This window comes from Elephas maximus, chromosome 3, assembly GCF_024166365.1.
Source record: "Elephas maximus indicus isolate mEleMax1 chromosome 3, mEleMax1 primary haplotype, whole genome shotgun sequence".
In the NCBI taxonomy this organism is placed as follows: Eukaryota; Metazoa; Chordata; class Mammalia; order Proboscidea; family Elephantidae; genus Elephas; species Elephas maximus.
This window is the reverse complement of record NC_064821.1, coordinates 149870614-149887738: the sequence shown is the minus strand read 5'-3', so window position 1 is coordinate 149887738 and position 17125 is coordinate 149870614. Positions and strand designations below refer to the sequence as shown.

General features: G+C 37.6%; 1 protein-coding gene across 4 annotated transcripts in view; it reads left to right on the top strand.

Annotated features, from left to right (window-relative positions):
* Positions 1-17125, top strand: part of RPAP2 (RNA polymerase II associated protein 2) — a 106456-nt gene that overhangs the window by 61777 nt on the left and 27554 nt on the right. For 2 of the 4 annotated variants that reach the window (XR_007516711.1, XM_049879810.1), the window contains one exon: positions 1934-2002. Coding sequence is in view for 3 of the 4 variants with exons in the window: in XM_049879810.1 (XP_049735767.1) it covers positions 1934-2002 (69 nt within the window). In the remaining variant the exon portion in view is untranslated. Of the gene's footprint in view, positions 1-1933; positions 2003-4174; positions 12806-17125 lie in introns of those variants that run through there. The other 2 variants (XM_049879812.1, XM_049879811.1) reach the window with 2 other exon arrangements.

Here is a 17125-nt window from a genome sequence, read left to right as displayed (position 1 = left end):
TGATCTTTCTAAATGCTGTCTGGAAATTAAGATGACTGCAAAGTATTTTGTTACCAAAACAAAAAAACCTGTTGCCCTCGAGTGGATTCAGACTCATAGGGACCCTACAGGACAGAATAGAACTGCCCCATAAAATTTCCAAGGAGCGACTGGTGGATTTGAACTACCGACCTTTTGGTTAGCAGCCGAGTTCTTAACCACTACACCACTAGGGCCCCTTTTGTTACCACCCACTGCTAAATAATAGAATTTACTTCAATTTTTTTTTTTAGTTTTTCGAATAAAGATCCATTCTTACAATTTAGTAAGTCAGCTCTTATTCTGTTAAGTTGTGGATTATGACTTCCTCAATTTTTATTGTCAGCTGCCCTTGCCTTATCTCCAGTTCATGGCGAGCTTACGTATGACAGAAATGGCAGAGTGAAATATTGCCCGGTCCTGCACCATCTTCACGATCATTAGTATGTATGGGTCCATTGTTGTGGCTGTTGTGTCAGTATACCACATTGAGCGTTTCCTTCAATTCTGCTGACTCTCTACCTTGCCAGACTTGAGGTCCTTTTGTAGCTATTGGTCTTTCCTGATGACGTGTCTAAGGTAAGTGAGCCAAAGTTTTGCCATCCTCACTTCTGAGGAGCATTTTGGTTGTATTTCTTCAGAGACTGATTTGTTCGTTCTTCTGTCATTCCATGTATATTCCTGGGTAGTGCAGGCAGTTAACTTGCTTGGCTGCTTACTGAAAGGTTAGAGGTTCAAGACCACCCAGAGGCACTTTGGAAGAAAGGGCTGATAATCTACTTTGGAAAAATCAGGCATTGAAAACCCTGTTGAGTACAGTTCTACTGTGACACATGGGGCCACCATGGGTCAGCATCAACTCAGCCTCAACTGGTTAACTGGTTTATTCCTTAATTACCTGCTGCCAATCTGGCACAAGGTGGAAAGGTAAAAAAAGATGAAGTAAAATCAAAATCAGAAATTGGTTGCCTTGTTAGCTTTAATAAAAAATTTTGGGGGGGGAGTAGAGAATATAGCTACAAGGAGATATAGATATAATATCTGTTTTTTCTTTATGACTAAAGTTTGCCTGTCCCAAGCTACGATCTTTTCAATAGCCTCATATGCATGCAAAAGCTAGATAATGTAAAAGAAAGAAAACTGGATGCGTTCGCATGGTGGCGGCGGCAAAAATATTGAATGTGCCGTGGACTGCCTGAAGAACAAACAAATAAGTCTTAGAAGAAGTGCAACCAGAATGCTCCTTAGAAATGATGGCAAGACTTTAACTTACTTACTTTGGAGACCTCATCAGGAAAGACCAATCACTAGAAAAGGGCCTTGTGTTTGGTAAAGTAGAGGGTCAGTGAAAATGAGGAAAGCCCTCAATGAGGCGGATTGACGCGATAGCCACAACAATGGACTCAAACGTACTAACAATCATACTGATGGCTCAGGCCTGGGCAATGCTTCATTCTGTTATACGTAAGATTACCGTGAGTCACAGCCAACTCAACAGCAACTAACAGCTGCATGTATACATTTATTTTTGTATTTATTATATATTTTTAATAAGCTATCCATTCTAACTTCCCGCATTGTTCCTATGTTCTTATCTTGTCTAATGATAGGAGTATTGTTGTAAATATATAAAAGTGGGGCTGGAACACTTCCTTTTGAGATGGTTGTTGTCAGATATTAAATATCGAGCCATATTATTATTAAAAAAATTTTTTTTTTTTTATACAGACTATTTCTGCAGTGGGTTGGTGGGTTTTTTTTTTTTTTTTGACTATTTCCTGTCGTAAATAACAAGTACAAAAAAATAGTACTTCTTTAATGCATGATGTCAGAAATCTGATTTTATCTAGAAATAGAAGATTTACTTATTTAAGTATAAGAATCCTTTAGTAAATTTGATCTTCCTGTCTTTCAGATTAACAAATAGAAATATTATACACAAATCTGCGGAGTGGACCTTAATTGCTGTGGTGTTGCTGTCATTGTAAGTACTCTTTCAGATTTTTAACTCTAAATACTAAAAATGAAGAATTTTGACTAGGGATAGGAGTGAGAAATCATGTTTGGAATAGTCCTTCAATTTTCTTTTTAACAGAGCATTTTGTTAACCTCAAAAGGCCTCATTATTCTACATCTGTGTTTTTACCAACATATTTAATGCTTTTTCATTTTTTTCAGCATATTTTATCTCATGAATAGCATCAGAAAAGTTTTATTTTCCAAATTAATGCACATCTTTAAGATCAAACATTTAAAAAATGAAAGTATATGCTTACTACACAATATATATGAAGCACCTAGTACTCATTTACCTTTTCAGAAACCACTAGTGGTTTTTAAGGCTGCCTTTCAGTAGTAGGGCATTGAATACTTACCAGACACTCATAGGTCAAGAAGTGTTATGAGCCAACCTCATAGCATTTCCATCTGTGCTTTTCCTTTCTTTGATATTACTTCAGTTTGACATGTTATTCTGCCTTCACTGTCCCAAGGAAGGCCATGGTGGTAGGCATTAGAATAGGCTTCAGTGAGCTAGCATCTGTGTCACCCAACCAGATACCGCTCACATGATTCATTAAATCAGAACACAGAAAATAACTTTACTTGAATGCCCTGATATAAATTTTTTATCAACCGTAAGAACAAATCTTTTGTCATTTCTACTATTCAGTGTTACAGTTGAATTGGTAATTTGTGAAACAGATCTTATTAATTTTTTAGAAAGTTCTTTTCAGGCTATGACATATCCAACAAGGTTCTAATCTCTGAAATTTATAGAAAACTTCAACAACTCAGAAACAGAAAGACAAACAATCCAGTTAAAAAATGGGCAAAGTCATGACCAGACACTTGACCAAAGAAGACATTCAGGCAGCTAACAAATACATGAAGAAATGCTCGTAATTGTTAGACACTAGAGAGATGCAAATCAAAACAAAGACAAACAATCCAATTAAAAAATGGGCAAAGGATATGACCAGACACTTCACCAAAGAAGACGTTCAGGCAGCTAACAAACCCATAAAGAAATGCTCACAATCATTAGCCACTGCCAAACCAAACCCGATGCCCTCAAGTCAGTTCCAACTGATAACAACCCTATAGGACAGAGCAGAACTGCCCCATAGAGTTTCCAGGGAGTGCCTGGTAGATTCCAGCTGCTGACCTTTTGATTAGCAGCTGTAGGTCTTAACCACTACACCACCAGCGTTTCCCATTAGCCATTAAGAAGATGCAAATAAAACTACAATGAGATACCATCTCACCCCGATAATAATGGCACTAATCCAAAAACAGAACCTAACAAACATTGGTAAGATTGTGTTGGGAATATAAAATGGTACAACCACTGTGGAAAGTAGTATGGCATTTCTTTAAAAAGCTAGAAATACCACATGATCCAGCAATCCCACTCCTAGGTATATACCTTAGGGAAATAAGGGCCATGATGAGAATAGGCATATGCATACTTATGTTCATTGCAGCATTATTCACAGTAGCAAAAAGATGGAAACATCCTAAGTGCCCATCAGCAGATGAATGGATAAACAGACTGGTACATGGAGACAACATAATACTACACAACAATAAAGAATAACGACAAATCCATGAAACTTCTCATGACATGGATGAATTTGGAGGACATTATGCTCTGAAATAAGTCAGTCACAAAAGGACAAATATTGTATGAGACCACTATTATTTAAAAAAAAATTTTACACACAGAAAAAAAATTCTTTGATGGTTAATAGGGATGTGTGGGGGAATTACTGGCTAGGTAGAAGACCCGTGTTAATATTGGTGAAGGGAAAGGCAATACACAATATGGAGGAAGTCAACACAACATGAACAAGGCAAAGGAAGACACTGAGAGGAACACAAGAGTAAAGGGCGACTATGGTGACTACATAACATAGACAGTCCTGCAACAGTAGGATTAACAAACCATAATTTACAAAGGGATACATAGGTAGATAGATATGCTAAAGAGATGTAGGAGGGTATTAAGGGAGCACACCCACCTGCAGATACAGGTTTGGCTGTGGATATTTCTACATACATAAATGTAGGTGCTGTATGTATGTTAATATAGACTATAGAGCACACAAGGGGCACAGTCATGGAAAGTTCTTAGACATAACCAAATACCTTGCAGGAGGAAGTTCTTAGGCTCAAAGGTGAAGGATCATAGACTCGGGGATCATCTATGTCAGTTGGCCAAGATAGTTCATAAAGACAGTGTTCTTCATCCTCCTTTGGTGAGTAGTGTTTGGGGTCTTAAATGTTTGTGAGCAGCCATCTGAGATACAGCTACTGGTCTCTCCAGTCTGGAGCAGAGGAGACTGAAGAAAACCAGAGACTCATGGGAACAATTACTCCACAGGATTAATGGGCCATATGAACCACAGCCTACACAACCCTGACACCAGAAGAGCTAGATGGTGCCTGGCTACCACTACTAACTGCTCTGACTGGGATCTCAACAGAGGGTCCCAGACAGAGTGGGAGAAAAATGTAGAACAAAAAGTCAATTTCACAAAAAGACCAGACTTACTGGTCTGACAGAGACTGGAGGAACCCTCGAGACTGTGGGCCTGGAACTGAAGCCATTCCCAGAGACCACCTTTCAGCCAAACAATAGACAGGCCTATAAAATAAACAGTAACACCAAGAGGAATGTGTCCCTCAGAACAATCAATTTTACGAGATCTAAAGGACAACATTTGCCCAAAAGCAAAGATGAAAAGGCAGGAAGGGATAGAAAATCTTTAGGAAAGGAAATGGGGAACCCAGGGCAGAAATGGGGAGAATGCTGACACATTGTGGGGCATGCAGCCAATGGAACACTTTATGTACAGACTATCAAATGGGAAATTGATTTGCTCTGTAAACTTTCACCTAAACCACAATTTAAAAAAAAATTTTTTTTAAGTTTTTTATGAAATTTGTAAATATTTTGGTCACTGGCCAAAAAAAAAGTATACCAGTATTTCTGTTTACCCACCCATATCTTATGCCTGCTAATAAACCCTCATAGACAACTGTTTAACTGTACTTCTGCAATTCATTATACTAAAGGGGAAGTAACTTCTTTTGTTGACAATTCAGAAGCCTAGGCCCAGCAGTAATCTCAGAATCCTGCTTTCTAAGCCAGTGACTGGGTGTATTATCTTCATGAGCAGCTGCTTACTGAGGGCGCATGTTAGATCCTACTGTTCTTGTATCAAACTATTGCCACATCTCCAAAATGTGCAGCAAGGAACAATAAAACTATGGGCAATGAAATCATAAAGGCTACATTAAAATTTCATGGATGATTATTCCATACAAAAGTAAACCTCTAGTGTTTGACTTTAATAGAGGCACCCAGGTGGCACAAAATACTGAAAGCTTTGCTAGTCCTTTTATGCACTGTTTGACTTCCCTAACTTTGGATATAGTGTAGACAACCTCTTATTTCAATGATCAGTGACCCATAAAAATAGTAACTTAATTGAATTGAAGAAACAAACTGTACATGTCTTAGGTGTATTGCGTGTTTCACCTTGTGCAATCAGTCTTGACGTTGTAGCAGTAAACTGTCTCCGCTGGCTATTTCCTCTCACTTTTAGCTCACGGGTACTTTATATAGAGAGGAAGGCTTTTTGTCACCAGGGAAAGAAAAAGCAGGCACGAAGGCCAGTGGTGGATAAAGAGCCTTACACACAGTAAGAAACATGGAGAAAAGACACGAAAAGTGTGCAGATATAAAGAGCAAGGAGTAACACACACACAGATAACACATTTGTGGAGCAGTAACCCCATCTTTCAACCTTTTAGCTATTGCCACTAAGATTGAATATAGGCATACTTGGAATTAACATTTTTTGGTGATTATCCTATGATTCAGAAAATTTTCACTTCTCTCAAATTTCCAATGGAAATTTTTTAGGCATAACTTTTAGACATTTCTGGAATTTATGTTAATAAATGAACTTTTTATAAGTCTTTATAGCTAGGAAAAAGGTTCTGAGTGGCAGTTAGAGTCACTGAAGATGAGTATAATATAATATGTTCAGTGTTATTATAGCAATAGTAATATTCTTTGAACACTGATAATGCACCGTTTTCTTATTATAACTAGCATTTGTTTAATGCATGGAAACTTTTTAAAATTTCTCATAAGAACCGCTTAGAAAATGATACAGATACACATAATTATATTAGTACATTGATATGTTGGTGGTGCAATGGTTAAGTGGTTCAGCTGCTAACCAAAAGGTCGGCGGTTCAAATCCACCAGCTGTTCCTTGGAAACCCTATGGGGCAGTTCTACTCTGTCCTGTAGGGTCACTATGAATTGCAGTTGACTTGACAGCAGTGGGTTTGGTTTTAGTTTTGGGTTGATATGTTAACGCAAGCCTGACTCTATAGTTAGAGGACAAAATCAACATCTTGAGCAAAACACGATGTCTAGAAAAATGGAAATAAAGCTTGGTCTTGAATTTTTAATGTTTGTAGTCTTTAAAGTGTTTCTGTAGCAAGTCATCTTTTCCTGGTGATTTCCATTGCATTTTCACAGTTGTGTTAGCATTAAAAAAGTTTTGGACCACAACATGTAATTTATTAGTATATATTGATGGTAATTGTATACTCATATCTCAGAAAGAACCTGATTGAATAGAGTTGGTATACTTGATCTTTGCATACTCAGTGAAATGAATGTATATATAAAAATACATCATGACCCATTCCCACTTCACTTAGACTTGAATGGCCAGTGTGACTGCAACATTTGTTGATATTTACCCTATGTATTCAGGCCAAGAGCCACATGGAAAGCAGACCTTGGGCAGCATATCTTCATTTAACAGTGATGGAGTTCGTATCCCTTTAGTCCTCTCAGTTTTGTTTACCAAATGATTCTCAAGGACTTCTTACATATGGAAAGACACCTATAATATTAATTATTGATTGATGCAGTTTTTTTTGTTTTTTAAGGACTGATTAGAAATACAATAAAGTAACTTTGTAATTGGTGAGATTTATTGCTTAAGCACTTGGTTATAGTAATTTTGCATCTTAATTGAACTTTATCAGCCTTTACTCTTAAATCAAGTTTTGTTCCTGGGAAAGGTACTATACGTTGAAATAATACAAAGTTGAATCCGATTTTCCCAAAGAAATGCCCTACTAAGATATTAGTTCTTTCCACTGTCTCAATGCATGACTTTTAATTAGAAAAAAAAAAAAAATGTGGTGCCGTCGAGTCAATTCTAACTCATAGCAACCCTATAGGACAGAGTAGAATTGCCCCACAGAGTTTCCAAGGAGTGGCTGGTGGATTCAAACTGCCGACCTTTTGGTTAGCAGAGGAACTCTTAAATACTGTGCCACCAGTGCTCTATGAGTTTTAATAGAAATGTGTATAAATATATATTCTATTTATCTACCTGTTGCCATCAAGTTGACCCCAACTCATGGCAATCCTATGTGTATCAGAGTAGAACTGTGCTTCGTAGGGCTTTCAGTGGCTGATTTTTTGGAAATAGATTGCCAGGCCTTTCCTACAAGGTGCTTCTGAGTTGACTTGAACTCTAACCTTTCAGTTAGTAGCCAAGCATGTTAACCATTTGCACATATATATATTTACATATATATATATAGTCTGTTGTAAATATTTTGGAGACCCTGGGTGGTGCAAATGGTTTACACACTTGGCTGCTAACTAAAAGGATGGAGGTTCGAGTCTATCCAGAGGCTTCTCAGACGAGAGGCCTGGCAATTTACTTCCAAAAAATCAGCCATTGAAAACCTTATGGAGTACAGTTCTACTCTGACACTTGAAGTCACCGTGAGTTGGAATTGACTCATTGGCAACTGGTTTCCTGGTAACCAGTATTTTATGATACAGTATATGATATATTTGTTTTCATAGTCCTCATAATTCCCATCATGCTTCCTAATATAGGAAAGCAGAAAGCGAAGAATCACTGTTTATCATGGTCATAGTGTTTGGAATAACTTCTTTGAGAAGACTTTGATTGGTATTTTGAGAAGATTTTATAACTATATAGCTTTATCTCTTTTCTCCTTTCCCTCTTCCCTTTGCTCCTAGTCTTCCCCTGTCTTCTGTGTCCTCTGTCACTATACTTTAGCCTGTAAAACAAGAAGGGGCTGTGCCAGTGCCGACCTAAAGCTGAGAAATCTGTTGAAAGGGGAAGACCAAAGAGAAGCCATATAGAAGGCTACCAGAAAGCAGATTGAGTGGCCTGAGTTGCTTTATGAACAGCACATGTGCTGGAAATGGGAATCAAGTTCCTCAATGACTACTTAAAAATGTAATTTTTCCACCCAGGTTTAATAGTAAATAGTATTCTGATGGTCTATGACTAATTGTAGTATAGGAATCAAATGTATTTTAGTGGGTAGCCAGGGAGAGAGATTGGTGTTATGTTTCATGGGAATTATTTCATTATCTAATGAAGGAGATAAATACTTACATTGTATTACTCAGAAAGGATAGAGAATAGAAAGTGGCTTGGGCTAGCTTAACATGTATACTTGCTATTCCTAGTTTTATGCCCTTGATGTTCTCTAATGGAAAGCTTTCAAGATCATCTCCAAAAATGTCTGCTTTCATTTTATTTATCTGAACTGGCTGTTTCCAGTGAACTGTGTCCCACTTCCTAGTCAGAGACCATGCAATAGTTTATTCCCTCTAAAAGCTTTGAGTATTCCCATCGTTCAGGGACTAGCAGCATGTAAGTCCTGGGAAATGTATTTAAACAAGCTCAACTTGACCATGATCACTAAACGAAAGCCATCACTGGACATGGGCAGCCACTTTAGGTAACCATCATACAGATAGATACTCTGGAGAGTCACTTCCCTAGGGCTACCAGACATGAGTGGAAAGATGTGACTCAGGCTTTTTGCCTCAGCAGACTGTTTTTATAGCCTGCCCATCTCTAATTTCCTGAGAGAAATGTGTGAGCACACCATAAAAAAGGAAGAGATGGCTCCTCAGAAATGTATTGGTACTCAGGCGTATTCCCAGTCCTTTCTCTTAACATTCTAAGTTTGGTTCTGGGTATTTGGGACCATAGTAGAAGATCATTGAATTACATTTTTTGTTTCCTTATGATTATGGAGTTTTTTATATTGAAATTAAATTTTTATTGAGATATAATTCATGTAACAAAATTCACTATTTTAAAGACTACAGCTCAGTAGGTTTTAGTATATTCGCTGTTATGCGACCATCACCACTATTTAATTCCAGAGCATTTCTGTCACTCCAGAAAGAAAACTCATACTATTAGCAGTCAATCCCAATTTCTCCCTTCCTCCCTCCCTTGGCAACTACTAATCTATGCCTATTCTAGACATTTCATATAAATGGAAAAATACAATTTGTGGCCTTCCATGTCTGGCTTCTTTCACTTAGCATAATGTTTTTCAAGGTTTGTTTACGTTATAGCATGTATCAGTATGTCATTCCTTTTATGGCCGAATAACATCCATTGTATAGATATACCACATTTTGTTTATCCATTCATTAGTTAATGGACATTTGGGTTGTTCCTACTTTTTATGAATAATGCTACTATGAATATGCATTCACAAGTTTTTATGTGAATGTGTGTTTTTAGTTCTTTTGGGTACATACTTAGGAATGGAATTGTTTGGTCATAAGGTAATCCTATGCTTTACTTTTTAAGGAACTGCCAAACAGTTTTCCACAGTAGCTGTACCATTTTACATTTACACCAGCAGTATATGAGGGTCCCATAGATTGAACTTTAAAGGTCATCTAGTGAGAGGCGCTCTGGTGGCCCTTAGAATTATGGCTGCTAACCAGAAGGTTGGCAGTTCGAATCCACCAGCAACTCCTTGGAAACCCTATGGGGCAATTCTACTCTGTCCTACAGGGTAGCTATGAGTCGGAATTGACAGCAATGGGTTTAGTTTGGTTTTGGTTTTGGTTTAGTCTTCCTTCACATCTAGTAGTGATTTTAGGGGCTTATGTTTGCAGTTTCTCCATACCTTAAATATGATTATTCTAATTGAGTTTGCACCTTCATGGACTTGTAACATTAATTTCTTTTGTCCTAGGAATTTCTACTACGTAAGCAAAATGAAAACTTATGCACACACAAAAAAAACTTAGTGTTCAATCGGAGACCATATAAATTAAATGTTCAAACAGTAACTGGTGGTATTTATTTTGGCTACCTCAGTTTCCACAAAATTCCTTTCTTTTTTTCTTGTTTGTACAAATCTTGTATTTATTTTGTCATGTTTATTATCCCATTAACTTTGTCATTGTGAAGTTTAAGTATTTGCTTGTTTACTGAGAATTAAACAATAATTAGATTATTTCTGTTTGCTCCACTTCTTATTGCTGAGAGATTATCTAGGAAAAATAGCATAATATTTTTAAGTTGAAGAAATTTTACCCTTGACCAGCAGGGCTGTGTAGGAACCCCAGATATTTTCCTTAATTAAACATTAAAGCCTGGATCCCAATCTTAGAAGATCCTCTTTACCCAGTTGTGTACAGAATAAGAAATGTTTATTTACATTAAAAGAAATAATAATTTAAAGAAAAATAATGCTTGTTTAACTTTTTTATTAAAGCTTATTTTCTGCAATGATTTTTCTCTCAGTTTCTGAATTTTTGAGACTTCTTGTCAGTCTTCTTTTTTAGCCATTTTTTATTCAGAAGTAGCTGAGAGTTCCCAGGTTAGAGCCATGACCCATATTAAAGTCACCAAGGATCCTTGGCAAAAAGATATGCTCTCTAGCTTTCCATCCCAAGCAGCAGCAACAGCAGTGGTAGTGATAGCAGTCAGCTGCACTTGCCCCATGCTAGCCACAGCATCAGCTTCAGGGACTGGTCTCCGCATCCGCCAGTGCCATCTCCACATCCTGACTGAGCTCCACAAGAGGACAGGCCAGGGGAGGCTAGGAAGCTTGAGGCTTAAGGGCACTGTTAGGCCCACCACAGGGTTCTGCACTATAATCGTGTGATACTTGCATGTGAACACCACTGGTTGATTCCATTTCAGTCTTAGAGCACTGGGGGGAAGAATGCATTTCAGTCTCAGAACACAGAAGCCACTATTCTGAGAGAATTGTTACATAGCAGCAATTATGAACAGAAGCTTTTTCCACCTCTCATCCACCAAGCTGCTCTAAAGATCTGTCACAAACAGGATTTAGATATAAAGTTTTAAAGGCACTAGGCCCAGCCCTTTAAACAAACCTATGTATTACTACAAAGTGAATTACAAAGAACTGGTTTCTTTTGAATTAGAAATATCAATGGAAAGCATCCTTGCTTCCTTATTAATAGGTAATCCTAATGCATTAAGTGCAAACATTATCAGGGTATAAACCACCTGTTATAAGAAAAACATTTTATTTTATTTGGCTATCATAGTCTCTTATAATCAAAGTTTTTATCTCAGTTTTCTAGATTGTAGTTCTGAAATAGAAAGCCCATAATGACATACTTCTTAGTATATTCTTCTTGTCTACTTTTTGTGTTCTCTTAAAAATCCTTAATAGTACTAGCCTCACATGCCTCTTAGTTTTTCAAAATTTGGAATTTTAGCTTTGTACTTAGGATAAAATTAAATGCAATTTCAATTTATGTACTTAGTTTTTATTAAATGTATTTTTTATTAAATCCTCTTACACCAGAGGACACCATTAGCTATGCAAGGGTCTCTTGAAACTCTAAACTCAGTCTCATTCTAGTTTTGTTCATAACTATCAGTGTAGCCTTGCACAAGTAACTTATTACAACCTCATTGGACATTATTTTTCTCATTGGCAAGATGAGAGATTCAACTAAACTCTCTGTTTGTAACATTAAAAATAACTAATTCATGCAGTACTCTTTCTCTGACGATGGCAGAGGGAACATTTTGTGAAAGAAGAGTAGTTGCTGTCTATGACTTGGAGTCCTTACGTTCATCTGCTATGTCTCTCTACTCTTGTAAGATGAAGATAACAGATATTCTAAGTGAACTTACATATAACATTTCAAACAAAAACAATTATGCTTAGAATTGTGACAGTATTACTCTGTTTTGAATGAAAATATCAGCTGAGTTCTTAAAATTTATATGATGACTTTCCCATCAAGTTAAATCAGCTTGGCAGTGGGAATTCAAAGTGGTACCTGTCAAAGTGTTGGAAATAAGAGACTGTTCTGTTAGAACGTATGGAAGGCTACTGAGAGAGACAGTGAAGATGAGTGTATATTTAGCATAGGAAACAATTTAATTTTGTGGCTAGAGAGCCATGGTGACACTGCTAGTGTTACTACTTTGTTAGATATCTTAGTCATTAGGCTTGGCCGAGAAATGCGTTGAACAATATAGCTAGTCAGTCTTTCTGTGGGAAGATTACGGAGTACTCATTTAAGTAAATCGGAGGAAAACCCCCAAGATTCCTTTACTCTCTTTCTACTGCAGAATTTAGCTGACGGTATATTGCTGTACATGTGAAAGATGAGGAACTTGCCTTGGATGCAAAATGAGACAGTGGAGATGTTTAGTACCTCAGCATTATACTAAGGGTGGTGAGAGCAAAATTAAATGTGTAAGCTGATTTTTAAAATGTTAAAATGTGTTTTTAAATTCTCTGTTTTGCTTATAAAAACCCTCACTATAACTGGGATTATTTTTTTCTTTCCTCCCAGTTTCTTCTTTACATTTCATTCTGGGTATAAGTTTTATCAATGAAGAGAGAAGTCTAGAAAGAAGATTTTATATGAGGGTTTCTGATTCTTTGTTTAGAAATTTTTTAAGGAAGTGCTAGAATAATGTTTTTCTCCTACTCTTTTTTTGCTCAGTGATGAAAAGATCTCAAGCCTTTAGTGATACAGCTTCTTTTAACTTGGTATTCTAAAGTAACCTAAGTGTCTCTCGGGGACAGTACCATCTGGTTGTCAGTTAAAGGATTGGCAGGTGCATAACCTGTAGTCCTGATTTTTCTTCTGAAACATTTGTTAAGACTTGTTTTTTTGTCTTTATCATGCCACTGCAATATCAAACCAGCATAAGGAGAGCCCATGCATACCAGGAAAGGAGATGAGATGCATACTTGCTGCAGCATCATGACTGTAAATCAGTGTAGAAGCGGATATCTACACAATAATGAAAAAGTTTTCAAATACCTAGAAATTTAACTAAAAAAAAAAAAAAAAGTACAACAAATGTTTACTGAGCAGCTCCCATGGGTAAGACTATGTCTTTGGCCCTGTAGGAGATACAAGGTTAAACAAAGCTCCTGCCCTCAAAGACTTTACAGCCTACTTACTGAAGGTTGAGGAAAGGGAGACGTCAACACGTGCACATGCAACTAACAATAAAAAGTCGAATGTGAAAGAAACAGAAGACCTCATCTGATTAAGAGGATCAAGAAAAAAGATTTCATAGAAGTGGAATGTGTAATGGGTTCAATATATAGGAAGGATTTCAAGAAATGGAAATGAAAGGATGAAGGCATTCTGGGAAGTACCCATAGCATGAAAAAGCCAAAAAGAAGAGATGTAGTCAAGATTACAAGACAACTGGAAAGATAGATTGGTTCTTTGTAGACATAGGTCCTTTAATATCCAGTAAACTTAATTTATTGGGCAGTGAGAAGTCATTTAAGTTTTGAGCAGAGAGTAACATGAGAAGCCTGTGCTTTAGGAAGCACGGTCTTGGAGAGGTATAAATTGGAACAGGCAAAAAGGAGAGAGATCTGATCCAGTCTTCACCCAGCACCACCCCTTATTTAAAAGCCTTTCAGAGGCTTGCAGTTGCTCTTAAAGAAAAACCTTATTTCATCCTATACACCCCTGCATGATCTAGCCCTTTCTTACTTCTCCTGCCTCATCTCACACCACCCTACCCCATCATTCCTATTCTAGTCACTCTGACCTTCTTTCAGTCCCTTCTCATCATATTCTCTCCTGCCATATAGGACATAGTTTGTTCCCTATGTCCAAAATGTTCTTCCCTCCCCTCTTCCCTTGGTTAATTCTCCTACATTGTTCAAAACTTGAGGGAGTGTTTCTTCCTTCAGAAACTTTTCCCAACTTCCTTGACTAAATATCTGTATAAATAGGTCTTTTTAACATGATATACTTCTCTTTCCTACTACTTGTCTTTTTTTCAATTTTATATTCAATTGTATGATCACTTGATTTATATCTGCCTCCCTTGCTAGACCTGAAAATATTAGGGTCAGATTTTAAGGACTGAGCCTATAACTGATTTAAAAAAAAAAAAAAAGTGCCATCGAGTCGATTCTGACTCATAGTGACCCTGATTAGTCATCATTATATACCCAGCACCTAGCGCTTGTGCCTAGAGCATCATAGATTTACAATAAGTGTCTGACCATAAGTGAGTAAATAATAAGATTAGTTAGAAAGCTATCATTTCTTTGTTGATTCCTTCCCCTCTGCATACAGGTGCTTATTTGTCTTTGATGTTTAAAAAACAAACACACCTATTTGTTTTAGACCTCACTGACCCTTCAGACTATCATCCACTCACAATCATTGATTGCTATGTTTGAGCCCATTGTTGCAGCCACTATGTCAGTACACCTCATTGAGGGTCTTCCTCTTTTTCACTGACCCTCTACCAAGCATGATGTTCTTCTCTAGGAACTGGTCCCTCCTAATAACATGTTCAAAGCATGGAAGAGAAGTCTCACCATCCTTACTTCCAGGGAGCATCCTAGCTGTACTCCTTCCAAGACAGATTTCTTTGTTCTTCTGGCACTCCATGGTATATTCAATATTCACCAACACCATAGTTCATATGCATCAGTTCTTCTTTGGTCTTCTTTATTTATCGTCCAACTTTTGCATGCATGTGAGGTGATTGAAAATACCATGGTTAGGGTTAGGTGCACTGTAGTCCTCAAAATGACATCTTTGTTTTTAACATTTTAAGGATGTCTTTTGCAGCGGATTTGCCCAATGCAATACTTTTGATTTCTTGACTGCTGCTTCCATGGGCATATGGATCCAAGTAAAATGAAATACTTCACAACTTCAGTATTTTCTCCATTTATTGTAATGTTGCTTATTGGTCCAGTTACGAGGATTTTTATTTCCTTTATGTTGAGGTGTAATCCATACTGAAGGCGGTAGTCTTTGATCTTCATCAGTAAGTGCTTCAAGTCCTTTTCAGTTTCAGCAAGCAAGGTTTTATCATCTGCATATCACAGATTGTTAATGAGTCTTCCCCCAAATCCTGATGCCAAGTTCTTGTTCATATAGTCCAGCTTCTTGGATTATTTGCTCAGCATAAAGATTGAATAAATATAGCGAGAGGATTCAACCCTGATGCACACCATTCCTGATTTTTATCTACACAGTATCCCCTCATTCTGTTTGAACGACTGCCTCTTGGTCTATGTACAGGTTCCACATGAGCACGATTAAGTGTTCTAAAATCCCATTCTTCACAGTGTTATCCGTAATTTGTTGTGATCCACACAGTCAAATGCCTTTGCATAGTCAATAAAGTACAGATAAAAATCTTCCTGGTATTCTTGCTTTCAACCAAGATCCATCCCACATCAGCAGTGATATCCCTCATCTCACGTCCTCATCTGAATCCAGCTTGAATTTCTGGCAGTTCCCTGTCAGTGTACTGCTGCAACCATTTTTTTTAATTATCTTCTGCAAAATTTTACTTGCACATGATATTAATGATGTTGTTCAATAATTTCCACATTCTGTTGGACCACCTTTCTTGCGAATGGGAACAAATATGAATCTCTTCCAGTTGGTAGGCCAGGTAGCTGTCTTCCAAATTTCTTGGCATAGCCAAGTGAGCGCTTCCAGCGTTGCATCCATTTGTTGAAACATCTCGATTAGTACTCCGTCAATTCCTGGAGCCTTGTTTTTCACCAATACCTTCAGTGCAACTTGGACTTCTCCCTTCAATACAATCGGTTCTTTTTTTTGTGTGTGTGCTTTAGGTGAAAGTTTACAGCTCGAAGTTAATTTCTCATTCAAAAAATTATACACATATTGTTTTGTAAGATTGGTTGCAGTCCCCACAATGTGACAGTATGCTTTCTCTTTTCCTTTTCCACCCTGGGTTCCCTGTGTCCATTTGTCCAGTTCCTGTCCCTTCCTGCCTTCTTGTCCTACTTTTGAACAGGAGCTGCCCTTTTGGGCTCATATATTTGATTGAACTAAGAAGCATGTTCTTCATGTGTGTTATTTTTTGTTTTGTAGGCCTGTCTAATCTTTGTCTGAAAAGTGGGCTTTGGGAATAGTTTCAGTTCTGGGTTAGCAAAGTGTCCAGGGCCCTTAGTTTCAGGGGTTCCTGCAGTCTCTGTCAGACCAGTAAGGCTGGTCTTTATATCAATTTGAATCCTGTTCTATGTTTTTCTCCAGCTCTGTCCAGGACTCTCTGTTATGATCCCTGTCAGGGTGGTTGTTGGTGGTAGGCGGGCACCGTCTAGTTCTTCTGTCCTCACTCACGCTGGTGGAGTCTCTGTTTCATGTGGTCCTTTTGTCCTTTGGGCTAATATTTTCCTTGTGCCTTTGGTTTTCTTCATTCTTCTTTGTGTTGGGTGGGATGGGACCAATAGATGTATCTTAGATGGCAGCTTGCAAGCTTTTAAGACCCCAGGCATTACTCACCGAAGTGGGATGTAGAACATTTTCCTTATGAACTGTGTTATGCCAATTGACCTAGATGTACCCTGAGACTATAATACCATCAGTTCTTGATCATGTGCTACCTCCTGAAATGGTTGAACGTCGACCACTTCTTTTTGGTACAATGACTTCCTTCTTCTTTTGATGCTTCCTGCATCATTCAATATTTGGCCAATAGAATTCTCCGATATTGCAACTTGAGGCTTGAATTTTTCCTCAGTTCTTTCAGTTTGAGAAATGATGAGCATTCTTCCCTTTTGGTTTTCTAATTTCCAGATCTTTTCACATTTCATTATAATACTTTGTCTTCTTGAGTCACCCTTTGAAATCCTCTGTTCAGCTTTTTTACTTCATCATTTCTTCCATCTGCTTTAGCTCTTCTACATTCAAGAGCAAGTTTCAGAGAGTCATCTGACATCTGTTTTGGTC